Source organism: Ochotona curzoniae, unplaced genomic scaffold (assembly GCF_017591425.1).
Source record: "Ochotona curzoniae isolate NIBS_2020 unplaced genomic scaffold, NIBS_Ocur_1.0 scaffold_1037, whole genome shotgun sequence".
NCBI classification, from domain to species: domain Eukaryota; kingdom Metazoa; phylum Chordata; class Mammalia; order Lagomorpha; family Ochotonidae; genus Ochotona; species Ochotona curzoniae.
In genome coordinates this window covers 5,231,939-5,259,898 of record NW_024467083.1, presented here as the reverse complement: position 1 = coordinate 5,259,898, position 27,960 = coordinate 5,231,939, and the positions used below count along the sequence as shown (strand labels likewise).

The following is a 27,960-nucleotide window of genomic DNA, read 5'->3' as shown; positions in this document are numbered from 1 at the left end:
AATATAAAGGACAAGCATAATGCTTTGATCTATTACTCAAACATTTCAATTAACTTGAAAGTCCCCATCAGTTTGTTTACACAGCTTATCTACAAACTTGTATCATAAAAACATGTAGTTTCCTGTGACCTATTAAGAGAAAATTTCATGATAAAATAAATGTCTTACTTCATATGTAACTTTCAATTTTGTTTCCCTGAGGAAATGCCATGGACTGGCTGATCAACTAACTGCCAAAGAAATCAAAGTAGATGCTTTTACACAAACCTAAATTTAGAAGGTACACAAACCTAAATTTAGAAGGAACTTCTTCCCATACATACAGGGCTTTTTCTGTTTGTTTCCCAAAGTTGCGATGGGTTTTTCTCCTTTGCCAACACAACCTCAATTAAGATTTGTTTATTTTTATTAGAAAGTCAGATTTACAGAGAGAAAGAGACAAAGGTCCTCTGTCCGCTGGTTCACTCCCCAAGTGGCTGCAATAGCCAGAGCTGAGCTGATTTGAAGCCAGGAGCCAATAGCCTCTTCTGGGTCTCCCACGTAGGTGCAGGGTCCCAAGCCTTTGGGCTGTTCTCCACTGTTTTTCCCAGGCCACCAGCAGGGAGCTGGATAGGAAGTGGAACGGGAACTGGTGCCCATATGGGATTCCGGCGGCTGCAAGGCGAGGATTTAGCTATTGAGCATGCCCTGGGCCCTCAAATAACTCTAGAATCACACCATAAACAATTGTTAGGAGTAGGCATGTAATCTAGCAGTTCAGATTTGGTTAAAACATCTATGCCCTACTGAGAAGTATCTGGGTTTCATACCCAGTGAAAGCATCTGAGTCTAGTTTTTAACTCCAGTTTCCTGCTAAAGGATAGCTTGGGAGGTGGCAGCGATGGCCACCACCCACATGGCACATGTGGACTGAGCTCTTGGTTTCAGCTGGCCCCATCACAGACTGCTTCAGATGCGTGCGAGTGATCAAGAAGATGTGTGTTTGTCTCTCGCTCTCTGTCTCTGCACATTTCAAATAGATAAATGCTCACTAAAATTTTTTTACTGTGATAAAATTATGTTAAGTGAGATCATGCTTCAACCAATGTGACTGCTCTATAGATACTTCAAACAAACAGTTCTACTTCCAACACTGATAACAAACCTTGTAAAGATATACATGCTAAAATCCACACTGGCATATTTCCACAAACCTTAGTCACACACACACAAAAAAAAGTTCACACATGTTCATTTCTGCAAAAATATTAAGTCCCACAATATCTCAAACAAGACCTAGTTTCAATACCCCTGTATTATGGGTTTACACAATAAATCTTAAGGCTGTTATCCTGTTACAGTCAGGTTATCTAAGGGTCTAAGAATTCATGTTTCTCACTCAGGACCAAAAAAGAAATCTATTTTGAATAAAAATGTGATTTTAACAAGCAATTGTGTAATTTATGCATTTTTCTGTAGCTTAGAAACAAAATTTTCTGAAAAAACAATAAATCCTTGTATGTGAAACATGGCATACTCTATGTAAGTAAGAAGACAACACAGCTGGAAACTTAAATCTGACATTTTCAAAGTCTGGGAACAAGAAAGATTTTGTCTTTAAAATATTTTAAAGTATACAAGCTGGCCAAACATAACTTTTTTTCCAAATGTTCATTTTGGGTGAGCAGGCAATAATTACTAATATTTTATAGGGGACAAGAGAAAAAGTTTTCTATAGATGAAATTAGAAATCCTTAAATCCCTAACTAAATAAAGGCAGTCAACCACTGCACCAGTGTGTATTTTCAAGTCAATACAGAAGCAAAACTCATTAACTCTTTTAAAAATACACACATTTAATGTTGGTCTGTTTTAATTCTAAGTAAAGCAATTCCAAAAATACAAACTGAACATCAGAGCCATGTGAACCACCATAATAAAATAAAACAGACATTCACAATAATTAAGTCTAAAGACAGTTCAGCTTGATAAATTGCTTTCCAAGTATGATAAAAGAGTTACTAAAAATACTGCTGGTGTTCAGTTAGAATTAAAGGACTTTGGGGAAAATGAAATAATATTATACAGGTGGAGTGAATAAAGTTACACGGGATTTACATTTTCCATTACCCCTAGATATAAACAAACATTCAAAAATTAACACAAACTTTGTGTGTTATCCAAAATATTGCAGCTGCAGGAAAGGCAACTTTAAATTAATAGCTAGGGGAAAATCAAGTTTTGGTGGAGGTAAACAGAAGTGACAGTTTTTAATTTGCACTTTTGTAAAGCTCATTTACACCTGGCCAACCAGGAACCAAGTACAGGACAACCAAGTTCTCTGCTTCTTTTGGCTATAACGTGACCCCCCCCCCTCCCAAAAAAGGTCATCTTTTGAAGATGTTTAAAGAAATAAAGCAATTTTCTTCATAAGCAGTCAAAAAATCATCAATGGAATAAATAATTACTAACCCACACTTGCACCACTCTGTAATCACTACACTTTACATATTTTTCCATTTTGGTGGCAAATACCCCAATTTTTAGTCTAAAATCCACCAACCACTTTCAAAAGTAAAATGGATAGCCACCAAGTAAGAATATTCTTCTGTTTACTCTTTGGCTAAAAACAAAACAAAACAAAAAGAAATAGAAGACAACTCTAACACTGGTGATAAAAGAAACTGTTTTTTTTTAACATGTAAAATAAAGTTATCAATTTAAATCTTGGTACATTTTATAAAAACAAGAGGTAATGTTGTAATAAGACAGCAGGAGCCTCAACTGGCAACATACTGCTTGTTAACCCTGTGCAATAAAATACTTTGTTCATACTACACTTATCCAAACATGACTAACAATTACTACAAACATTGTAGGAATCTTCAAGGGACTCCTATAGACTTACTATTAAAACCAAGACATTTACAATCATAACGTGCCATGAAAACGTGAAAACGGTACTTCTAGTAGGAGATAACGTTCATCTTATTTGAATTTGTTTTAGGTACTGAACAGCTGAGTTACAAGGATTGAAAGTGGAAAAGCATTCTAAAAGCCCATGAACACTTCTTCACATCCTTCTTCAGAACACACTAGACTTGTTTGACACATTTCTCTTCATACATAGTAAGCAACAGCACCCAAAAAAGCCTGAGAAGAAATGCTGCTGTGTAAATACTGCAACTATTCCTGAAAAAAGAATTATGGGATATATATACTCCAAAGCTGCCCATTCCCATAATTTGTATTGCATAGGTCACATAATCACACACATATATACACAGCTATGTGTATATATATGCACATGCAAAGAATATATTAAGACGACAATGAAGTCTAGTCACAGAGCAATTTACAGGCTCAATATATTTTTTACACTTTGCTTGAAAGAAAATTTCAATATTTTACAGTCTTTCAGTAGGCATTATATACACTGCACTTTATGAAATCGAAAAGGTACTGAAATAAATCTTTTCCAACATTTTGGTAACAAAACAGACAGTGTTTCTGCAAATACTTGTGCTATCTACATGATCTCTTTGCTCTGATAACCACTAATCACAAAAACTGACTCAATGGAATAATTAGAAAAATTATCTAACACCATGCATGGGTTTGAATCATTTTTAATATCCTATCCTAGAAACAATCTACAAATCTTAAGATTTAAAAAATTAAGTCTCTGTTCTGATTTTTAAAAGATATCTTTTTATGACAATATCCATAACATTAACAGGTTTATGTTAAGGCTTGTATCGTCCCCATTTGTGAATTTTTTTGACCTTTTTCTCCCCCCCTTTTTTTAAGAAAGATAGTAAAAGCCAGACTCCTTTAGGACTTTCAACTGTACCTACAGACAATGAGTGCAGTGAACATAATGTTCAAGTCTTACAGTCAGGATGCAGTCGCTCCTTCCCATTCCACAAGATACTGCACCTTTCCGTCAAGTGTCACCCGACGAGCCAAAACTCGGTATTTTTCACCACATGCTATTCTACCTGCAGCACCAAAATAACTAGTAATGGAGTTTTTCAGGTGATTGAGCTGTAACTCCTGATCTGCTAAGTTATTCAGAATCTCTGTGTTGAGTTCATCAAATTGATAATCTTCTTTGCCTTCATCATCTTTTACAATTTCTGAGTTCTGAGTCTGGAGTGCTCTTCTTGGAAGCCGACCTCTTCTTCTCCGCAAATGTGGTATTGCAGCAGGCCAAGATCTTCCAGTTCGAGTTCTTTTTCTGGAGTCGGACAATCTATGAAACCGAGAAGATAAAAACTATCTACCAAGCATTTAAAGCGTCCTTTGCCCAAGCAATATGTTCTCTGACTTTTTAAAAATCACTCTTCTGTAAGAATATATCCTAAAATCAGCCAAAGCAAAACAGAACATGCTATATAAATTATCACTACCACTTGCCTTTATTGCCACCACCTCCTTGGGATTGACCTTGGAACTTCCCCTCCTTAACTATGCACTATTAAGCGTAAAAGAGCCAAGTTTTAAGTAGGAGGGCAATGAGGCAAAACATGACTAAGCAGTCCAATGTTGCCAACAACCTCATCAAAAACAAGTTTACCAAGTACCAACTACACACAAGACACTAGTCTGTATGCTTAAAAAGTAGAACTAAATATTCTCTTATTACTAATTCTGTGCATAGTGAAGTAATGTAATGAACAGGAATAAACACAAACTAGAATTCAGAATGCACTATAACTAGGCCAAATAAGATTTCTTAGCTTTGGTGCTCACATATTTGATTAAAGGCTTGAGCTACACAATATTTGAGGCCCTTTACTCAAAGCAAAAATATAGTATTATAATCTTATGACAAAAGAAACATACAGCATAATGGCTAAATTCAAAGACTTCACAATCACATGGCTTGAGATTGACAACCCAGCAATTTTACACAAGCTAAATATGCAAAGATAAAGTTGTTATTTAACATCCTCTGAGCCTCCGCTTTTTTTAAAAAAGATTTATTTATTTTTATTGTAAAGTGAGATACATAAAGGGGAGAAACAGAGAAAGATCTTCAACCAATGATTCACTCCCCACATAGCCAAATTGGCCAGAGCTGAGCCAATTCGAAGCTAGGAACCCAGAACCTATTTTGGGTCTCCCACATGGATGGCAGGGTCCCAAGGCTTTGAGCTGTCCTCAACTACTTTCCCAGGCCACAAGCAGGGAGCTGGATGGGAAGTGGAACTGCCGGGTTTAGAACTGGCGCCCGTATGGGATCCCAGTTTGTTCAAGGTAAGGACTTTAGCCACACAGGCTACTGTATCCAGCCCCAGTTTTCTCATTTGTGAATAGTAAGAGCAGGATCTATAACTCAAAAACTGTGATTCCAAGTAGACTGTGCTCTTCATATTAGACATGACATGCTTTAGGACAAATTGAGCCTGAAGCGTTAAGTTAGATAAAATAAAGTTATATATCACTTAACAAGGAGAGCATGTTCCAAGGAATGCATACTTAGGCAATTTCATCATGGTATCATAGAGTATACCTCCACAAACTAACAACTCACTATCACTTATCAATATGAATTTATCAGACCACCACATGTGAGATTCATCATTGACAGAAATATCCTTTGTTACATGACTATATTAGGGAGGAGTCTACATATATGGGGGATCTGACTAAACCTCCTGGCTTCAGCCTGGTTCAACTTTGGTTATTGTAGCCTTCTAGGGAGTGAACCAGTGGATGAAAGATCTATCCCCCTCTCTTTCAAATTGTTTCGAATACATACGTAACTTTTTAAAAATTTTTCTAACTCTTTGAAAAGCCAGGCATGCTTACATATAGCAGGAACACAAAAAGGCCTAACAGAAACAAGAATTGCTTGTAACCATTGGTCTGCAGTGGAAATTTTTCTAGAAAGTCTGAAAAATGTGATCCTTGTGGTTCTAAAAAGAAAAAAATACTCAATTATTAACAATACGCTGCTTGGGACATCAACATTCAGAGTATCTGGTTCAAATCCCAGTTCTTATGCTTTTAATCCAGCTCCCTGCTAATGTGCACCTCGGTGGCAACTGCAGACTGAGTACCAGGCTCCTGGCTTCAGTCTGACCCAACCCTAACTACCACAGCAGAGTAAATCAGCAAATCTCTCTATTTACTTCTCTGCCTATCAAATGAAATCAAAATTAAAAAAAATCTTAGAGTAATAAAGAGAATCCACATATGGACTGCTTCTAAAAAGGTACAAGACACATCAGCTTCAACTGTTAAAAAACTGCTACAACATCACTTTGCAAAGAGAAAGAATCTACAAGAAAATTTACTAAGAATATTAAATATCTACCCATAATGCCTGGAAATGGTAGACGAGGTAGTTTCTTTCGTACTGGAAGCACCCGTGAAATCCACATCTGAGGTATTGGATGAATGTGCAGTTCCCTCAGTTCTCCTGAGACAAAAGAATTTAAATGGTATAAAAACTATATTACACAACAATAGAAACACTAATTTCCCCCAAAATAAAATTCCTAAGAAAGGAAAAAATAATTTCCTATTTACCCTATAGAACAAGGTAAATCCAAAGCAGGATTCTCAGAAACTGATTCCTTATCCTGGAAGATAGAAGGACACACTAAAAGCATGGTTCTAAAGTACGTGATACATTACTAACTTCCTGATGATGCCACATACCCTTCTTTGACAACACACATGAATATATCCTCTTACCAAAGGTGGCTCAGCAGTTTTTTGAATCATTTTTCTTGTATATGGGCCAGGAGGACGACCCACTGACTTTTTCTTTCCTTTTTTTTCTATGCCATTGCTTACTTCCCTAAAATAGAAACCACAACAAATGTTTTTAATCTGCACACAAAGAAAATAAAAAGAGAGCAGCTTAGGTAACTAGATCTATACATACTGTACTTTTATATTAATGATAATATAAAAATTGCATTTTAAGTTCAAACATTTAAGGGATTTTTTACATTACAAAAGGCTAATAGGAAAATATCTTTTACGATAATTAAAAATATATACAATCTAAGATCAGCAACAACAAAAACCAAGTAACTAGTAGATGCAAGATTTGAAAAAAAATTTAGTATGTGTTCTCCTATTTTAGGAATGCTTAAAATTACCACTAAAAATGGCTATGAATTTTAGCAGTTAATCTTCAGGAGCTAGGAAATATCGATGTTAAAATTACAGTGAATTTGAAGAGGGACCGCCTTTAAAATTGTGTGTGTGTGTGTGTGTCTCTTCCTGAGTTCTATTAACATGTAAAAGAAAAAGGAGTAAAGAATCCTTCTCACACTGGCAGCAAGTCACTCACTCAGAAAGCAAAAGGAAGGAAAACAGGGATAAATAGCCAAGGGCACTTCTAATTAATACAAAGGAAAAAAAAAGGCAAACAATAGTATGCAAACATCTATTTCATTTACTCAACAACAGCTATCATAAGAGAGATACTGGATAACAAGAAAACAAAAACATTCACTGTGCTATAAAGTTCATAACATAGTTTAAGGGCAACAAATGTATATACAAGCAAGATATAACTATTTCTCAGTAACCTATGAAAATTCAATTTTCGAAAAAGGAACAATAATACTATATAATAGGCTTAAAAAGGGTAAATGGGAGGTAGGGGAATGCCACGGTGTATCAGGCTGAGCACCTGTGACACCAGCATCCCATATGGACACCCGCTGGAGTCCCAGCTACTCGGATCCAGCTCCTCACTAATGTGCCTGGGAAAGCAGCAGAGGTCTGCTGAGGTCTTTTGGCCCTGCACCCGTATGGCAGACCTGGAAGCCCCTGGCTCCTAGTTCTGGACCAGCCCATGTCTAGCTAGCTGCTGTAACCATTTTGGTGAGTGCACCAGTGGGTGGAAAATCGTCACCCCTTTTTTCTTTGTAAATCTACCTTTTTTCTTTATAATTCTCCCTTCAAATAAAAATAAGTAAATATTTTTAAAAGGGGGACGTGGGAAGGGTAAAAGGAGAAAATTAGGGAAAACACTTATCATTCCAGAAATTAAACTAAAGTCAGAGAATAAGGATGAAGGACAAATTTAAGGGAGCCAAAAGAAATAAAAGCAGAGCACAACTAGACCTATAATCCAAAGTCTCAAGGCAAAGCAAGGCAGATGGGACACAAAATGTTTTGAATCAGTATGATCAGTATGACCTAAGGATCACTGACTAAAGAAAAACTAAAAGACCCTGTCCATACAAAAAGCCCAGGAGAAATTGAGAATGTCTTTAAAGAAACCTAGAATTTTACCCAGTAGCACCACTGATCCATTGCCTATCAAAATCATAACAGGGATGACATGGAGCATTGGTGAAATTCCTTTTCTCCTCTAATTCATAATTTGGGTAACTACAATGCTAGCAAAAGTTCAGTGATAAATTCCAAAGTGATAGGAATAATGAGCATGCTTTCTTTCAGGAAATAAATGTTAGCAACCACTCTATTACCAACTTCAAATGGCTATGATGTATTGTAAAACCCTTTACTAGTTTGTAATTCTCCAAGAGTACTTGCTCCATATTTTTTATTTCCTCCTTAACATTTCCCTCTCTTTACAACTCTCTTATCTATCTTGGCCTCCTATTTCATTGTGAAAATAGCTCTTGCAATCAGGGAAAAGTTCTAGTGCTTTTCTAACCATCCAAACTACAGAGAATTAGCATCTGTAAATGCCTTGTCTTTTCATCCCAATTTAAAAAAAAAAGGCATTTCTCTTCCTATCAAAAGCCATACCAATAAATAGACTATGAATACCTTCCTATTGGTTTTTCAAAGGCACCACATCTCTTCAGTAGGTTCGGACTCCTATAGCAACCTCTTACCCATGGGCTCATTTCTACCAGCACAGTGATTCCAACTGTCTCCCATTTAAAAAACGACCATTTGACTAGTTCCATCCCCCTTCACTTGTTGTTCCACTTTTTATGATTCATTTTTATTTAAAAGGCAGATTTATAGAGCAAAGGAGAGGAATTTAAAGATCTTCCACCCACTGATTTATTCCCCACGTGACTGCAACAACAGCTGGAGCTGAGCCATCTGAAGCTGGAAGCTTTTTCTAGGTGGAAGCTTTTTCTAGGTCTCCCATGCAGGTGCAGGCTCCGAAGATTTCGGGCCACCCTCTACCGCTTTTCCAGACCACAAGCAGGGAGCTGGATGGGGAATGAAGCAGCCGAACAGGAAACAGTGCTCATATGAGTTCCCGGCACTTGATAAGTGAGGATTTAGGCACAGAGCCCTGCCATTCCATTTATTTCATTCTCTTCAGAGTATTACTTTTTTTTTTTTACAAGATTTAATTTTTATTTTTATTGCAAAGTCATATATATACATATATATACATATATATATATATATATATATATAGAGAGAGAGAGAGAGAGAGAGAGGAAGATCTTGTATCCAATGATTCACTCCCCAAGTAACCTCAATGGCCAGAGCTGAGCTAATCTGAACCCAGGAGCCAGGAACTTCCTCCAGGTCTTCCACAAGGGTGCAGGGTCCCAGGGCTTTGGGCCATCCTCCACTGCTTTCCCAGGGCACAAGCAGGGAGCTGGATGGGAAGTGGAGCTGCCGGGATTAGAACCAGTGCTGCCCATATGGGATCCTGGCGCATTCAAGCAAAGGGCTTTAGCCACTAAGATACAGTGCCGTGCTCCAGAGTATCACTTCTAAGAGTCAATGAAATATGTTCTTCCACTTTCTCTTACCCACTCCAGAATTTTAAATTACAGGGCTTCCCCTCCCCCCCCTTGTTATAACTGTTTTTGAGTCTGCTTACAACCCTCATACTTTTTTTGTATGTCATTTTCTGTCATTCACTGGCATTTAACATAGCATAATGTACCACCTTTCCTCAAACACTCCCTTTTTAGTTTTCAGGGCTTCATGCTTATCTCACCGATCATCCTTTCTCAGTCTCCTTTGCCTATTTCACCTCTTACAGATTTCTCATCTGGGCTACAATGCATTCTTTTCGCTACTTGCTCCTCTAGTTAATTTTACTCATACTCATGACTTTATGAATTCAAATTTTTATTTCTTGTCCTGACTTTTCAAACATTCCTAAATTATAAGTCCACATATCTGTATCTCACACTATAATTTAGATATGTCTCAAAAAAAATTCAAGTTCAATGAGTAGAAACAGAATATTCATTTTGCCAAAAACATGTTCTATGCTTAGATAACAACTTCGACCATCTACCAATTGGTTCAAGCCAAATACAGGAAACATTTAACTTTATTCTCTTTTCCTTCAAAAATTCAAATAGCAAACCCAATAAATTCTGCTTCCAAAAGATGCCCTGATTCTGTCTGTCTCCTTAAACTGTTAACCATTTACCTAGACAAAGGTATCATCACCTATTTCTCATTTAGACATTTTCAAAAGCCCCAATTGCTTGCCATGTCTACTGTTACTTGACACAATCAAATAAGTGTTTTAAAAATGATTCAATCTGGGCCCGGCATGGTGGCCTAAAGCCTAAAGTCCTCGCCTCGAACACACAAGGATCCTGTAAGTGACTGGTTCTAATCCTGACAGTCCCGATTCCCTTCCCGCTCCCTACTTGTGGCCTGGGAAAGCAATCAAGGACGGCCCAAAGCTTTGGGACCCTGCACCCACGTGGGAGACCCGGAAGAGCTCCAGGCTCTTGGCTTCGGATCGCCTCAGCACTGGTCACTTGGGGAGTGAACCATCGGACAGAAGATCTTCCTCTCTGTCTCTTCTCTCTCTCTATATATATATATATCTGATTTTGTAATAAAAATAAATCTCTTTAAAAAATGATTCAATCTGCTTACATAGTTTAAATGTGTTCCAAGTGTCCTCAGAAAGCACCCAAACTTAACAGACCTAAAAGACCCCCACACTCCAATTCTACCCGATCTTCCTAATACCAGCTGCTACGTTCTAGTCCTAACACAATATTCTGCAAATTTCTAGAATATGTTACAAGTCTTTGCATTTTATATTTCTGCCAGCCTTGATCACCTCTGTTCTTCACATTGTTAGATTAGTCTCATTAAGTCTCAGTTTAAACACTATTTAAATCATCCCACTTTTAAAACAAAGTTCCCATCCCTACTAATCTCAATTAAATTACTATAAACAGTATGCTTTCTCCTAGCAACATGCAATTACTCTACTTATCACCTTTCCTTCCCCTATACATATACTCCATCAAGGCAGAAAGCAAATGTGTCTTATTATTCATTCTCCAGCTCTTAAGACAGTAAGATATGACAAATGGCATGAATTAGTAAGTGAATTAATGAATGAATGATAAATGAGTAGGTCAGTTCCTAAGTTAATATGTAAATAAAACAGGATTTATTACTGGAAAGCCAAAAACCTAAAACAAGTATCTAGCATCAATTTTATGTATCTTGTCTATGTAAGGAAACTACAAACGGGAAGCAAAATGTCAGCGTTAACTGACACTTGCTTTGTAAAACATGAGACTAAACAACATTGTTAGTTACAAATAAGCTAATGAGAAAAACTAAGCCATAGTTCAATTTTTACCTTGAATCAGCTATAGGTTTGGATGCCTTTCTGCCTTTAATTTTAAATTCATGGGATGTTCCTTCAGGTTCTTTCTCTGCTTTGAAAGCCACATTTGGTGGCACAGGGGGAACACGAATTCGCAAACCAAATAAATGCTTCTTCTTCTTTATTTCTTTCCCAGACATAAACCTAAATTTTTAAGAAAATTAGCTTAAAATTTAAAAATTAAAAACAAATACTTGGTAGACCCTAACTCATAACTTTCAGATACAAGGCCTTTATATATGAAAGCCCACCAAGTAATACAAAAGCTGTTTTTGCCTTCTGCTTTCCTTAACTTCTATTTGTCCAACTGGGAGGAACAGGAACACAGAAGAAAAAAGCACTCTTATACTTTACACCCCTCAACCCGATCCTTTAGCTTCACGGTTCTTGTTCCCAAAAACCTCCACCCACTTTAGCTCTGCTGTAGCCTGGCTGGTCACAATAACCTCCGCTTACAATTAGGAATCTTCTTCCACTTTTACATGCATTTAAGAAAGGAGACCCCCATTTCTACATACCAGCTATATTTCATTGCATATTGAAATTCCAAATTAACTGTTCTCTAAAATAACTACTAGTACAATAACTATTCAATTAACTTAGGGCTTTGTTGAGTTGGTCTGAAGACCTAGCCACTAGAAATTGCTATCATTATTCAATTTTTAAAAAGCTACTAAATTCAAATCAGCAACCTGTTAGTAATGAAAATGTATACCTCAAGAGTTCATAGGAATCAATATATGCATTCATAAACTTTTTGTTTAAATAAAATTTTGAAAATATTTCAAAAACATACATATGTTGGTTGAAAAAATGAGGGAGATACATGAGAAATTATCAAGCAATATCATTTCATTATCTTAGACAACTTGACACAGAAAATTATGTCTCTATAATGGACAGCAGTTACCTATCTCAAACCACCAATTTCAATGTTTTCAAAACTTTAAAATAGTATATAGCTGCCTTATATATTAATCTCACAATTCTTAAGACAATGCCACTAATTTTTATACATACTAAATTTATTCTCACTCATAAGGATACATAAATCAACTTACATGGTCTTGTAATCATTTAATGCCTCCAGAACATGCTCATATCTTTCAGATTTTGGTGTGTCTGCCAGCTGTGGAGTATCAAGAAAAAATTTATCATGCTACAATCTCATCAGTAACATAAACATGCCACACAGAGGCAATGTGATGTAGATGAATATACTGGTAGTCTTAAGACCTAAGTTCTAATTCCAGATATTCACTGATACTACAGCCATCCATCAAGTCTCATTTTCTCACCCTCAAAGAAGACAGCATGAGTTCTACACCAACCAAATTAGTTCAATACATGAATCAAATCATAGATGATTACCAGGAAACTGCAAACCAGAAATGCTATAAAAACTGGATTTCTTTTTACTAACTATTAATGTTCAGGAAATACATTAGATGTATTTAATATTTACAAAAACTTCTAACAGCAGATACATAGAGAATGAAAGTAGTAAGAGCATACTGCTTTATATCCTACAACCTCTATTATTTTCATAAACTAATAATCTCTTATGAGTCAGCATTGTGGTACAGATGTAACACCAGCTGACATCCTACATGGGGTATTAAAATCTTGGCTGCCCCACTTCCAATCCAGGCCCCTGCTAATTCACATGAGCAAGCAGCAGAAAATGCCCAAGTGCCTGTGCCTGGCCAGCCCTCAACCACAGCAGCTATCTGGGAAACAAACCAGCAGACAGATCTCTTCATCTGTTTGTAACTCTCACAAATAATAATTTAAAAAAATACGAATTGGAGAATTTTTATTTTCGTTACAGACGTTAGCACTAAGTGGCTCAATAATTTCTCATTATCATAAACTATCTATAAATACTGAGAGGTCTTGAGGCATGATGGCTCAAGCTGCCACTTGCTACTTCAGCATTCCACATCAGAAAGTCAGTCTGAGTCCCGGCTGCTCTGCTTCCAATCAGTCTTCTAAAGCACCTGGGAAGGCAGCAGAAAACATCAAGTGCCTGGCCAAGGCCACTGATGTGTGGAGAGCGAGATGAAATTCCTGGCTCTAGCCTGGCCCAGCCATGGCTGTTGTAGCCCTTTTGGGTAGAGAACCAGTAGATGAAAGATCTCTCATTTTCCCTGCCCTGACTCCCCACCATATTCTTTAGCCCTTAAGATTCCTAGGCCTCAGAACTTGAAAATCCAACACAATTCTCAAAAAAAAGTTAACTGAAATGCTCAAATTAACCTGCCGATGTAGGAAAAAAACTAGAACCTGAACCCAAGTGTTGATGAATCAGCTCTGTCAACATTTACTGAGAGCTCAGTCTGTGCCAACATGTTGGATGATACAAAAAACATTAAAAAAGAAGTTGCTGGTGCTCATTCCTCTGTATCATACCACCTCCAACTATTTTAACTTTGGAGGAGTCCAGTAACAAAGAATTTTTCTTGAAAAATGAAGAATCTAACTTTAAAGATCCTTAGTCTAACTCAATCTTTCACCAAGATTACAATCTCCAATTACCGTGGTTAACGAAGAATCCACTCATGAAATCCATTTAGTAATTATGCAGAAATCTTCTATATTAAAATGCTTTTATTCCCTCTTTTATAAACTTACCAAAACACTTTAAAGCTACTATAATATGTAAGTATGAGATTGGGTTGAACTTCTTAACAGCAACAATGCATGGTTACTTAACATTAACCTTTTGGCTAATAAACTTCCTACTCCCCACCTCAAAAAACAAAAACAAAATGAAAGCTATCAAATCAATATATACTGTTCAGGCCAAAAAAGTAGAAATCTGTTATTGTTGATTTGATTTTTGTCTTCAATGTTCCAAATGCTCTTTATTCTCAATCCCAATTAGCAATCAAACAGCTTTGTGGCCCTTTAGACCGCAACATTTTGTTACTGCTCTTCAATCTGTCACAAATTAATTATTACTTTAACCAGTTCACATTTCAGTACCTCATGCAAATGAAGTTATACTATGTCTACAGCAAACCCAAACAACCTGTGACAAACTAGTGCTGCGAATTACATCAAAAAGAAAAAACCAGGGCATTTAATACGATTAATGTCATTGCATTAGCCATGATTTATAACAAAATCCTCATTTGTTATATCCTCACAAAGCTACATGCCTAAAAAATCTGCTCGGTTTTGCTGGCAATAAATAACTGACTGTTAAGTTTCTGAAACCTGCTTCTTGAAAATCATAATACCTCACCCTCTCTATTTTGACACTTATTCCCAATAGTTTCTCAGAAATTTTGCTGTTATGTTGCTTTGTATCTCTACAACCATTTTGCAAAAGACTAATTCATACCAGGGTGGCAGGGCCTCCCTGTTTTTCAAGAACTAAAAATTTAAACAGTGTACAGTAAACCAGATATCTGGCCCAAGAGGAGCTACATTTTCTGTCTCCCATCTAACCAAATTCGATAAAATATACCTTTGAAAAACCACAATAATTCTTTTTGTTCCACACTAGACTGTGCTGATACAAACACGAACATTTAAAGTCTAACTCTTCCTTTTGATAAATACACCATTCATTAATATTGACTTCTATGAGATAAAGGCATTTAAGTATGCCAAAAGTTTAAGTAATCTTAGCAACGTTTATGCTATTTGCCAATTATAGAACACTCAGAGTTCCAAGGATTGCTGTTAACCAGTTTTCTATTTTAGCAGTTAAGACATCATGTCATGGGCCCGGCATGATGGCGCAGTGCTCAAGGTCCTTGCCTTGCACACCGGGATCCCATATGGGCACCAGTTCTAATCTCGGCAGCCCCGCTTCCCATCCAGCTCCCTGCCTGTGGCCCGGGAAAGCAGCAGAGGACGGCCCAAAGCTTTGGGACCCTGCACCCACGTGGGAGACCCGGAAGAGGCTCCTGGCTTTGGATCAGCATAGCATCGGCCGTTGCGCTCACCTGGGGAGTGAACGGAAGATCTTCCTCTCTGTCTCTCCTCTCTGTATATCCGCCTTTCCAATAAAAATAATAAAATAAATCTTAAAAAAAAAAAAAAGACATCATGTCACACCCTACTACAGTGGCTCAGATTGCTCTGCTCTGCTTCCAGTTCGTTTCTTTTTTTTTTATTATTTTTTTATTGGAAAGGCGGATATATAGAGAGGAGAGACAGAGAGGAAGATCTTCTGTCTGCTGATTCACTTCCCAAGTGAGCGCAACGGCCGATGCTACACTGATCCGAAGCCAGGAGCCTCTTCCAGGTCTCCCACGTGGGTGCAGGGTCCCAAAGCTTTGGGCTGTCCTCGACTGCCCTCCCAGGCCACAAGCAGGGAGCTGGAAGGGAAATGGGGCTGCCGGGATAGAACCGGCGCCCATATGGGATCGCAGGCATGCAAGGCAAGGACCTTAACCACTTGGGCCACTGCGCCACTGTGCCACCGCGCCGGGCCCTCCAGTTCCAGTTTCCTGCTAATGCACACCCAGTTCAGGTTACTGGGTCCCTGCCACTCATATGGAAGAGCCAGACTGCTCCGTCCTGGACACAGCCTGGCCCATCTCCAAGTATTGATGCAATGTGGGGAGTAAAACAGCCAATGTGGAGACATTGCAATCTCTCAGAACTTCTGAAAAATGTATTACAGGACACCTCCATCACACCTTTTTCTTTTCTAGCCAAAACAGCATTTACATCATAAAAGTTTGAGTTGTGTCCTTGTTCTTACTTCCCTCAAATCGAGGTAGCACTCAGTATTATACTTTTTTCAAGAGTTATTTATTTTTCCTGGAAAGGCAGATCAGATTCATGGAGAAGAGAGAAAATTCTTTCACCTGTTGATTCACTCCCCAAGTAGTCTCCACGACCAGAGTTGAGCTGATTTAAAGCCAGGAGCCAGGATTTTCTTTTGGGTCCCCCATGCTGATGCAAGGGTCCTAAAGGCTTTGGGCCGTCCTGGACTGCTTTCCCAGGCCACAAGCAGGGAGCTGGATGGGATGTGGAGCAGCTGGGACATGAACTGGTGCCCATATGGGATCTGGACACTTGTAAAGTGGGGATTTAGCCGTTAAGCCATCACACCATGCCTGGTATAGACCTTGGCAACATGTATTTATTTTATTTGAAGCACACTCCACCTCCACGCATTGGTTCAGAATACAAAAGCCTGGACATCACAGCAGGCTTATGAAACAGCTTAAACACAAATATATTGGGGCTGTTGGTGTGGCACAATGAGTTAAGTCACTGACCGCCGAATTGGCATACCATCTATGTCCTGGTTTTAGTTCCAGTTGCTACATTTCCAATCTAGCTCCTATCAAAAGTATCTGGGAAAGAAGCAGAGTTCAAATACTTGGACCTCTGCCAACAACGTAGGAGACCTGGATGGATGTTAGCCACTAGGCTATCATGCCGGGCCCAAAAACAAATGGATCTTAACAAATAAATAAATAAATAAATAAATAAATAGGAGAAATATGTGATGCATAAATATTAAATTTTGCTTTCAGTAATGAAAGAAGATTATCTCTAAGATTATTTTTTCACACATTCCTTAATATTTTAAAAAAAGCTAACAGTTTTAAGTAATAACAATTGCCCATGTATTTCATCAACTATAATGCACTACTCTGGGCAATATACTGATAATGGACCAGGCAACTACATGAAGAAAAAAGAGAAAAAAAAAAAGACTATTTCAATAGCCTCTGTTCAAATATGCTATAAGACTGCAACTATCTGCTCTTAAAAATTAAACAGGGCCCAAGGCCCGGCAAGGTGGTCTAGCAGCTAAAGTCCTCACCTTGAAAGCACCAGATTCCCATATGAGTGCCGGTTCTAATCCCGGCGGCTCCACTTCCCATTCAGCTCCCTGTTTGTGCCCTGGGAAAGCAGCTGAGTATGGCCCAAAGCCTTTAGGACTTTGCACCCATGTGGAAGAGCCTGAAGAGGCTCCAGGCTCTGACTTCGGGTTGGCTCAGCTCCAGCCATTGCAGCTGCTTGGGGAGTGAATCAATGGATTGAAGATCTTCCTATCTGTCTCTCATCCTTTCTGCATATCTGACTTTCCAATAAAAAATTAATTCCTTTAAAAAATATAATTGCAGTACAAAGGTATAAAAGATAAACAGAAAATAATTAAAACCCTCAACTTTAGTCAACTACTCTGCATGATACTTAATTTTCATGCAAAGTTACAGCAATGAGAAAGGATTCACAGTTACTTGTTCTAATAATAAATTTGATGGCTGAAAAAATATTTCTAAGACATTAATCTCACAGATCACAAAAAAACAAAAACACGCAATTGCTGAAGTAAATTTTTCTAGTATGTATCAGAACCTCAAGGAATTGAGGTATCTGGAATTCATAGTTTTTCTTTAAAAATAGACTTTCTGGGCCTGGTGGCGTGGCCTAGCAGCTATAGTCCTCGCCTTGAATGCACCGAAATCCCATATGGGCGCCAGTTCTAATCCCAGCAGCTCCACTTCCCCTCCAGCTCCCTGCTTGTGGTCTGGAAAAGCAGTCGAGGACAGCCCAAATCTTTGGGACCTTGCACCCGTGTGGGATACCTGGTAGAGGTTCCTGGATCCTGGCTTTGGATCGGCATAGCATTGGTCGTTGCGCTCAGCTGGGGTGTGAATCATCGGATGGAAAATCTTCCTCTCTGTCTCTCCTCCTCTCTGTATATCTGACTTTCAAATAAATAAATAAATCTTTAATAAGTAAATAAATAAATAAAATAGACTTTGTTTTGTATTTTCAGTCCCTTAAATAAAATCTAAACATTAATATCTACAGTTTACTATAAGATCAGGTATTTAAACTAACTGTAACTCCATTTTTTAAATGTATACTACATACATCAAGTTATCAATTATAGTGAACAGGTAACAGTTGTATGGGTATATAATTGTAGTGAAATCAAGATTCACTTATTTTCCTCGGAAAGGCAGATTTACAGAGAGAAGAGCAGAAAGACCTTGCATCCATTTCACCCCCTAAATTCCCACAACTGCCAGAGCTGAGGGGATGACAAATCAGGAGCCAGAAACGTACCTCCCAGTCCGCCATGTGGGTGCAGGGACCCAAGACTTTGTGCCAACCTCTGCTGCCACAAGCAGGGAACCGGATGGGGACTGGAGCAGCTGGGACACAAACCAGTGCACAGATGGGATAACAGAGCTTGCAGGCAGGCATTTAGCCAGTTGAATCACTGCATTGGTCCCAAGGGTCAGGACGTTTTGAAAGCATTCTAACATTCAATATTTAGATAATTATAAGGAACACAACAAGGACTAGTGCTGCAATGGAGTGAGCTCAGCCATGCCTGCAACAATGGCATCCCAAATGAGCATTGGTTTGAGTACCAGATGCTCTACTTCCAATCTGGCTCTCTGCTAATGCACCTGGGAAAGTAGCAGGAAAGATGAGCACAGGATCCCTGCACTCATTGGAAGATTCAGATGAAGCTCCTGGCTCTCAGCTTCAGTCTGACCCAATCCTGGCCATTTGGGGAGAGAACCAGCAGATGGAAGATCTGTGTAATTCTTGGAAGATCTCTGTAACTCTTTCAAACAAAATAAATAAATATTTGAAAAAAATAATCCTAGTTATTAGTACTGCCTTACTTTTTTTTTTAATTATAAACTGGCTTAGTAAAATTTATCACCCAGGGCTAGCAGGTAGCTTTATTCTATAATTTGATTCTAATACTACTTCTGTAAAGAAGCACCAACCAAAACGGAAAGAATACTGTTTACACATGTAAGTTAATAGAAAACACAGAAAAAAAGGAGGTGGAAACTGTGCATTAGGTATCCAACACTAAGGATGGTTCCTTTTATTTTTTTGCCACAATCATTCTCACTTCAGAAATTGGAAAACTTAACCAATTTATTTCCTCCTGCAATCTTCCTAAACCAACAAAGCAATCAACAATGCATAAAAGGGCTGTCCTGATAACCAAAATTATTTTTAAAATTCTACTTTGGTGTCTCACTTATATAGGTGTCTTAGTTGTTTTTCACAAAAACAAAAGAAAACAAAAAAGACATCAAGTAGCTAATAACTCATCTCCAAGATCACCTACCTCTCCAGGGTGCAATCTATCCCAGTTTTCATTAATGTATGTCATAAGCTCAAGTTCAGAATCAAAGTATTTCTTCTTGTGAATAACACTTAGGTTGTAAAGGCAAAGGTGTGCTATATCTACCCTGGAATCCAAAAATAATCAAAATATACGAAATAATGTTTGTAGTTATTATTAAATCACAATTTCTTTATAGAACTTAAATTTTAAAATCTGATATATTTCAGTGGATGAGGACAATATTCTAACTCATACTCATAAACAATGAATTACATATAAAAACAATTGGAACACACTGACTAAACATCTATTTATCCTGCAACAACTACAAGTTACCTGAATTATTTCAATGCATTCATAGAGGATATGACCTGAAACTACAGAATACTTTGCAAACATTATTTTATTCATGATCAAAATAATGTTTCTAGTAAGTAACTAGTATTGTCAGCACTTTATTACTCAATCCTCAAAACTCATCACTTTTCCACAAATACATACTGGCTTGAAGCAAACTTGTCAATTTAATATACTCCTCTCTCTTCTACTGAATTCTAAAGGTCCAAAAGAAATGGAAACCTAAATAAGGATACTGAAGGTTCACACACTGCCAAAAAGCTACACCGATGTCCTCTCTCATGAACAGTAATAAAATTGGGTAGCCCTTGGTAAAGATGATATGAAGCTTAAGAAAAAGCTGAGCAAAACAAATAACTTTATTAAAGTGGCATCTTGAAAGAATATTGTTTAACGGTACAGCCTTCTTTTTTTTTTTCCTAACAGAAGTGCCCATGCTTACCACTGTAATGGTAGACGTTTGAGGTATTCTGGTCCAGAACTGCAGACAGAGCAAATAAATGTATAAAACCTAAAGGAATAAAAGAAAAATCGTATACTGAGTATTTTAGAGTACACAAAAATTAACAATTATACCTATTTACAGTCAAAATATAAGTATCCTACAACTGTTTCAAGGAGTGATAAACTAAAATACAATTATGGCACTGTGATCCAATAACTTTTCCAGTAACAACAAAAAGCTAATTCCAACTGAGGGAGAAAGGACAGTTTTAGTTTTATTTTTTAACCTTGAGAGACCACTAAGGATCACACACACTTCCCTAAGTGTCAAGAATTATGATGGCTATCCCTTACACATTAGTTCATTCAATGCTCAAAAAATGACCTGATAAAATAAAGTCCAAAGGAAAAAAGCTGACATTCTTGAGAAACAATAACAACAACAACAACAACTACAACAAAGGCTTACTAAGCCTTAACAAGCCAAGATTTAAACCTCAGCTTCCTGCTAATGTTCATCCCTTAAAGTAGCTGGATTCCTGCCCCCACATGGGTATCTGCATTGAGTTCTGGGCTACTAGCTTCAGCCAGAACAAGCCCATTTGGGGAGTGAACCAGTGTACAGAATACTCTCCTCTTCCCCCCCTCCTCTCTCTCACATACAGACACACACACACATACACACACTAAAATTAACAAGCCCTGGTTTGCTCAGAGGGGCACTTGGCAAAATAGTTAAAACGCCATTTGGGACACACCTGCATTCTATATGAAGAGTGCTTAAATCGAGTTCCAACTCCATTCCCAATTCCAGCTTCCCACTAATGTGCACCCTGGCAGGCAGCAAATGATGGCTCAAGTACTTGAGTCCTTGCCCACATGGAAAACCTGGATCGAGTTCCCAGCTCCCATCTTTCGCCTGGCCTGGCGCTAGCTGTTGTGGCATTTGGAGAGTGAGCCAGACATGGCAGATCGCTATCTGTTCTGTTTTCTCTGCCTTTCAAATAAAAAAAGTCTTTTAAAAAAGAATAAATTAGGTTTTATTATGCCAAATTTATTGTTTTCTTTCTAGTGTTCATTTTGTTATTCCATTTCCTCTTAATATAAAAAGCAGAATAACTCCCCCTAATACCTAATGTAAATCGATTGCATTTTTAGAAATTCCTTATATTCAAGATATGAATTCTGTCTGTAACAAGGTCCTATTGCCTTTTCCAATTCTCTATCCCACTAACTCTAAAGCTCACGAAACAAAAGTCAACGGTGAGAGTATTTCAGATCACCAGAGCAGAACAGGAGCAAATGTAAATACTTTAGAAGCTTTCTGGAATAATATCAAAAAGCAAAAAAAGGATAAGTTTTTAAAATATATTATTCCATATTTTCCCTCTAAAATGATTTCTGATGCACTTATTTTTAGAAACCTAAACCTGTATTCTTAAACATGCTTGAAGTCATAAAAATCAATGGAAAGAAGTTTAAACATACTTCTCACCTGTCTCCAAATAGCATTGGTTTTTGAAGGCATTGCACACAAGCTTCATGAAACCACTGCTTACATTTGCAGCACTGTAGCATCTTTAAATACCAGCTATAAGAAAAAGTTAAAATTAAAATCACTACTTCTTATTGAAGTAAAAATCTTCACTGTTTTTAACAAAGTGGAATTATCTAGAACATAGTTCAGATTAAAATATCACATTTCTATTATACTTCGGTGTGGAATACCTACCATTGGTCTGTTAATATCTACCATTTTATTCTTTTTCCCTATTTTGTAAGACCTTGAAATTTATAACTCCTTCAAAGACGCATCTACTATTTCTAGTCAATAATGTCTGGTTTCCATACCAGTAAGGGATTTCTCTCTCAAAGGACAAGCCTGGGATTTTTTCCACTTTAATACTCTACATCAAAAGAGACATAAGACTCAGCTACATCACCGTTTGCCTGACATACCAGATGGCCTTAGGAAACTTTCAGATAATCACATTTCATTTTACATCTTCTCTTTGTTTCTATTATACTGGTATACTACCACAAAAGGTAGTGCAAAGATAAATCTGGTTAACAAAATCATAAATCTCAACTCCCCCAGATGCACTGGTCTTGTGACAGATTTCACTTTCTTGAGCACACAGATGTTTCAGATGGTTCAAGATGCTAAAAATAAGTCCTCCTCTAAGAAAAACACCCTTCTTTACAGTTAGTACATGGTTTTTACATGATGGTATCCTTATCTGAATAAGGAGGTATTTAGCCGAAACATTAAGCTGTACATACACATTCCAAATCAGAATGCCTGAGTCCAATTTGTAGCTCCTCTCCTGATTTCAGCTATCTGCCAATACTGATCCTGGGAGGCCGCAGTGATGGCTCAAGGTAACTGAGCAACCCAAATAGATCTAGTTTGAATTCTAGCTCCTGACTTCTGCCTTGGCTTAGTCCTGACCATTGGTGCATTTGGGAAATAAACCACAGATAGGAGTGCTCTCTCTCTCATGCATTCACTTGCTTTCTCATACTCTCTTCTCTTGCAAATAAATTAAGAAATTAAGGAATTCTTTAAAAAGACAATATTTTCTTTCAATAACTAAGTCCTTCATCAATTTTCAGCCATACAGAGGCAAAGGCAAGAAGACAGTTATTAGGTAAGCTCACTCATTCATCAAGTGACTATTAAATACTAACTACATTCTGCTAAGTACTTAACAATATCAGATAGTTCCCATCCTCATAAAGCTTAAAGAATATGTCCTTCATAAACTTTTTTAGATGTTTAGAATAACACCTACCTATTTGAAGGAAAAGGATCATTTTTAAGGTTATTATTAGGTCTTTTTTTAAGTGAATTTTTTAAAAACCTAGGAAGAATGTTTCTTAAAATCTTCAGATGAGGGGTCAACCCCTTGTCACAGTGAGTTAAGTCTCCACCTGCAACATAGGCATCCCATATGGGTGACAATTCAGTTCCCAACTGCTCCACTACAAATCCAGCTCCCTGCTAATGGACTTAAGACTATACTAGTGGACATGGCATGATAGCCTAGCACTAAAGTCCTCGCCTTGAACGTGCTAAGATCCAATATGGGTGCCAGTTCTAATCCCAGCAGCCCTGCTTCCCATCTAGCTTCCTGATTGTAGCCTGAGAAAGCAGTCGAGGATGGTCCAAGACCTCGGGACCCCGCAGCCACACAGGAGACCTGGAAGAAGCACCTGGCTCCTGGCTCCTGATCAGCCCAGTTCTAGGCTGTGTGACCATTTGGGAAGTGGACCAATGGATGGGAGACCTCTCTGTGTCTCTTCTTTTTCTAACTCTGCCTTTCAAATAAAAATAAAATCTCCAGGTAATCAAAAAACTGAGAAGGATTACAAAATGTTAAATCAGAAGTAAAAACATAGATTCAGAGATGACACAGAACGAAGAACCAAAGATATATTCATTTATATATACATTTTCATCAAACACCTTGTAATCCCAGCATTTTCCTACACCATAACATGTTCCAGCTGCTTTACTTCCAATAAGTTCCAGGCTAACAGTCTAGGAAAAGCCAAAACAGATAGCCTACAGAGTTTGGATCCCTGAGACCCATGTAACAAACCCGATAAAGCTTCTGACTTCGGTGTGGCCCAACTCTGTTGTGACCATTTGGGGAACCAGTAGATGGAAGATCTTTCTGGTTCATACTCTGACAAACTGTAATTTCCAACATAAAATCATACTTCAACAGTAATTTTCAAATACTGGAGAGCGTTCCAAATATTTCCAAATATTGGAAAGCAACAAGAGACTTTGAAAATTATGTCACAAAGAATGTTCAATACTAATGGAGATTCTGATCTTGAAAAGAGATCATTGTTGCTATATGTATAATGGAATTGGAAAATATTAAGTGCTGGCCTGAAATTTTAAGAATTAACACTTAGGAGGGTAAGAAATATTTTTTTTTTCTTTTAATAATCTTAGTTTATTAGGGTACAAAGGGTCACGGGCTACAGGGTGAAAGTGGGTAATATAATCATTTTGCCCTGTATCTAGGGTTAGGGGAGTAACAAAGGGGAAAGCCCCACCCTACCTCCCACCCATCCCCCATCCCCAGCATGAGGCGCGCTCCAAGGGTCCTGCTCATACAGTTTTGAAAGTTCATCAGTTCTGGATTGCTGCCAATCTCTCCGTCCCAACCGCAATGAAACCTATTCAGAGTCCACTGACTGACAGTCTCTTGATGGTTGGGGTTCCAAGATCAGCAGTTCAGTTGGAGAGATATCCACAGAAACTTCATCTGAGTTGATCCCAGATCTGATTCTTGAGTGAGTTTGCTAGTACAGACTCCAACACTGTTCGTCACACCAATCAGCTTATGCATATGCTGGTCGTTGCAATTGCTGGGTCCGTTCGGCTTCCAGCCCTGTCTTCCTTGTGAACCAATGGGTGTTGTAGCCCAGCTCGATTCTACCCACTTCATACTCGGTCTTCATGCAAACCAGTTGGAGCTGCAGCCTAGTTGGGGCGACTCCCCAAAACCCCTACCAGATCTGCCCCCTACCCTGGTTCCCATGCTTGCCAGTATGCACTGCAGGCTTGTCCAGTCTGTCCCACATCCCAATTAGCTCTCGCACACGTCAATGGACATTGAAGCCTGGTTCAACCCAACCAACCTATTATCCAGCCCATACACCCACTGGCAGGTGCCTTTCTGTCAAGCCACCCCTGCTCCTAGCCTGGGTTTCGTGCTGTCCAGTGAGGGTGGTAACCCTGAGGAGGTGCCCACTATTTCCCTACTAGGCCACACCCACTCCCAGAGTATGCAGTCTCCAGGTGGTTTTGGCATTTGACTTGACAGAATTAGCTCCTAGTACCAGCCTCTGCCAACTAATGCTGTGGCTAAGCCCAAACACCCCTCAACCCACTCTAATTTTTACTTGCACCAGTCAGAACAGTCAGCTCACCGTGAGGCCCACAGGTGCTATAGCCCTGCCTAGTCTGAACTGCCCCCATCCGTATTCACACTTTTCAATGGAAGTAGCTATCCAGCAGGGGTGCCCACGTTCCCCTGTTGGCTTTGCCTCCTCCCTGATTGTCACATGTGCTGTTTGTGTGCTGCAGCCACATCTGGTACGGCTCATCTCACCTTGGCATTACTTGTTGTGTACTGGTATGTGTTGCAACCGAACCTGGCTCAACCCACACTCTGTTCTGGTGCTCGGATTCACCAGAAGGTAATGTGAACAGATTCAGGCTGGTCTGCCCCCAACCCATGCCATGTGTATGCCAGTGGGATAATTTTCATTGCCTGTTCTGGGTTGTTCCCTATTGTGCTTCTTGCGCTTACCTGCATGGGACTGTGTCCTGCCAGAGAAGTTGCCCAGGCTCCTCCACCAGAACCTCTCCCAATGCCAGTTTTCGCGCATACCAGTGGGTCCATGAGCCAGCACTACTCAGTTCGCCTCCTGTCCTAGGAGGAACAGTGGCTTTTCCTGCCTGGCCTCCGACCCAAGCTGGTTCTTGTTGTTGGATATTTCAACCCAGCCATGGCTCTTCCATACCCCTACCCAGCTCACACATGGTTCAGTAAGGGCTGAGACCTAACCTAGTCTGTCACACAACCCTCCCCGGTCCTCCAGAGCACCAGATGATGTTGGAATTTGGCCTGGCTTGGTGCTTCCCATCCCAGTCCACAATTGTGCCAAGTGAGATTATGATTGTATCCTGATCAGAATGTAGCCTCAGTTCTAGCCCATGCGCTCCTTGGTGGGAAACTCAACCCAGCTAGGGTGTCCCGTTATTTCCCCAACCGGGCCTCTGCCCTGCCATAGAGCAGGTGTAGGCCGGTGGTTGGTCTGTCTCCGCTTGGCAGAGCCCCTCACTTGTCCTGGCCCCTTGGGTGCTGTGGCTTAGTGCCTCTGCCTCACACAGATCAGTATGTGCAAGGACCTACCTGGCCTGAGCTGTGCTCCAACCTGATTTCTGTTGTTTCTTGTGAGTTAAGGTTTGTTCAGCCCTGCCCATTCTGCCCCGCCCATTCTGCCCCCTTCCAGTTGCAGCCCGGCCCACCCCACATCCTGTTTAAAGATGCACATTTGGGTGCTGCTGCCTTGACCTACCCTGACTGTTGTGGATTCCTTTACCCATGAGTGATGGCAGATGGCGTGGTCACACCTAGCTTAGACCATTGCAACCCCAGCTTGGGAACTAACCCGGGGGACTTGTATTCCAAAGGGTTGGGCCCACACAACCCCACAGAGTCTACCCCCAGCCCAAGTTCTCTTGTGTGCTGGATAGTGTCTTGATCCTGCCAAATGTGACCACTCCACAACTCCAACACTCAGTCGGGCAATGGTACCCAACACTGCCAAAGAGGCCCCCATCCATAGCTTCGGTGTGGGCTAGTATGTGGTGATCAGTGATGTTCTATACTAATATCCCATCTCTGTATTCATAATTGAGCTGTTGCATCTGTCTTACTAAAATTATCTTCTGGACACTTCCCCCAAACAACTAGGTCTTGGTCCCCTTGCCTGCTTAAATCTTTCATGACCCTGTCACTGACAATACCCGAAAATGCACTTTGCACCTACACTAAACCTAGTCTTAGTCATGAGTGACCCCAGGCAGCAACTACATATCTTGAAAACCCCAGAGTTCGCCCTTCCGGGCGGCCAGCAGGCAATGCCTGACACCATTTGGTGCACTGGCCGCCCTGGGGGAGGCCGAGGACTCTTTCACTGCCTTGTGGCAGTGTCTTTGGCGTGAGTCCCCCGCATTGGGTCCGACCTGGAAGGGGCACCCCCCACAGTCGCCACACTGCAGGGAGCGTCAGTTGCCCCTGAGCCCAAGGACCGAACCGTAAGAAATATTTAAGAGCAAAACCACAGCCAGTAAAGTAGTTAAAAGCAATTTTCTAAATATTTTAATTAAAGCTCTGATTTATTACGTAGCAAATACAATGATAAATGACAGTCTGTAATTATGGATATAGAAGAGTCAGTTTCAAATGTTTTCCTTTTATAGTCTTGTCAATAATAACTGTTTAGTAGTCATTCAAGAATTAGGAAACCCTAGAAAAAAAAGCGTAACACAACACACCCAGGGGCTTGGTGCTCTGGTGAAACAGGTAAAGCAACTGCTTGAAACACCAGCATTCTATATCAGAGCTCTGGTTCAAGTCCTGGCTACCCTGCTTCCAATCTAGCCCCTTGCAAAAGTGCCTGGAAAAGGACGGAAAGATCGCTCAAGTGGTTGGGCACCTGCCACTCTTGTGGGAAAATGAGATGGAGTTCTGAGTTTCTGACTTCAGCCTGACACGCCCTAGCAATTGCAGCCATTTGGGGAGTGGACCAGCAGACCAAAGATCTATTATTCTTTCTTTCAAATAAAAACAAAACATTTAAAATGCACACTGTACAAAGAATATACTAAACACTGAAATCAAATATCTTAAGCAAATATAAATATCTATAAATTAAATTTCCTATCAAGTCTCATTAGATATATAACTCCCATTACAACTCT

The 27,960-nt window shown here is 39.2% G+C and overlaps 1 protein-coding gene across 3 annotated transcripts in view; it reads right to left on the bottom strand.

The window, feature by feature from the left end:
• Positions 1-667: 667 nt before the first annotated feature.
• The window catches only part of MTF2 (metal response element binding transcription factor 2), a 49,463-nt gene continuing 22,170 nt past the window's right edge, over positions 668-27,960 (bottom strand). For 2 of the 3 annotated variants that reach the window (XM_040999202.1, XM_040999204.1), the window contains 9 exons: positions 21,940-22,035; positions 20,443-20,511; positions 19,644-19,767; positions 12,616-12,683; positions 11,528-11,698; positions 6,688-6,793; positions 6,520-6,572; positions 6,305-6,409; positions 668-4,234 (listed from right to left, as the gene is read on the bottom strand). In XM_040999202.1, coding sequence (XP_040855136.1) covers positions 3,877-4,234; positions 6,305-6,409; positions 6,520-6,572; positions 6,688-6,793; positions 11,528-11,698; positions 12,616-12,683; positions 19,644-19,767; positions 20,443-20,511; positions 21,940-22,035 — 1,150 coding nt within the window. In that variant the 3' untranslated portion in view covers positions 668-3,876. The remainder of the gene's footprint in view (positions 4,235-6,304; positions 6,410-6,519; positions 6,573-6,687; positions 6,794-11,527; positions 11,699-12,615; positions 12,684-19,643; positions 19,768-20,442; positions 20,512-21,939; positions 22,036-27,960) is intronic. The other variant, XM_040999203.1, reaches the window with a different exon arrangement.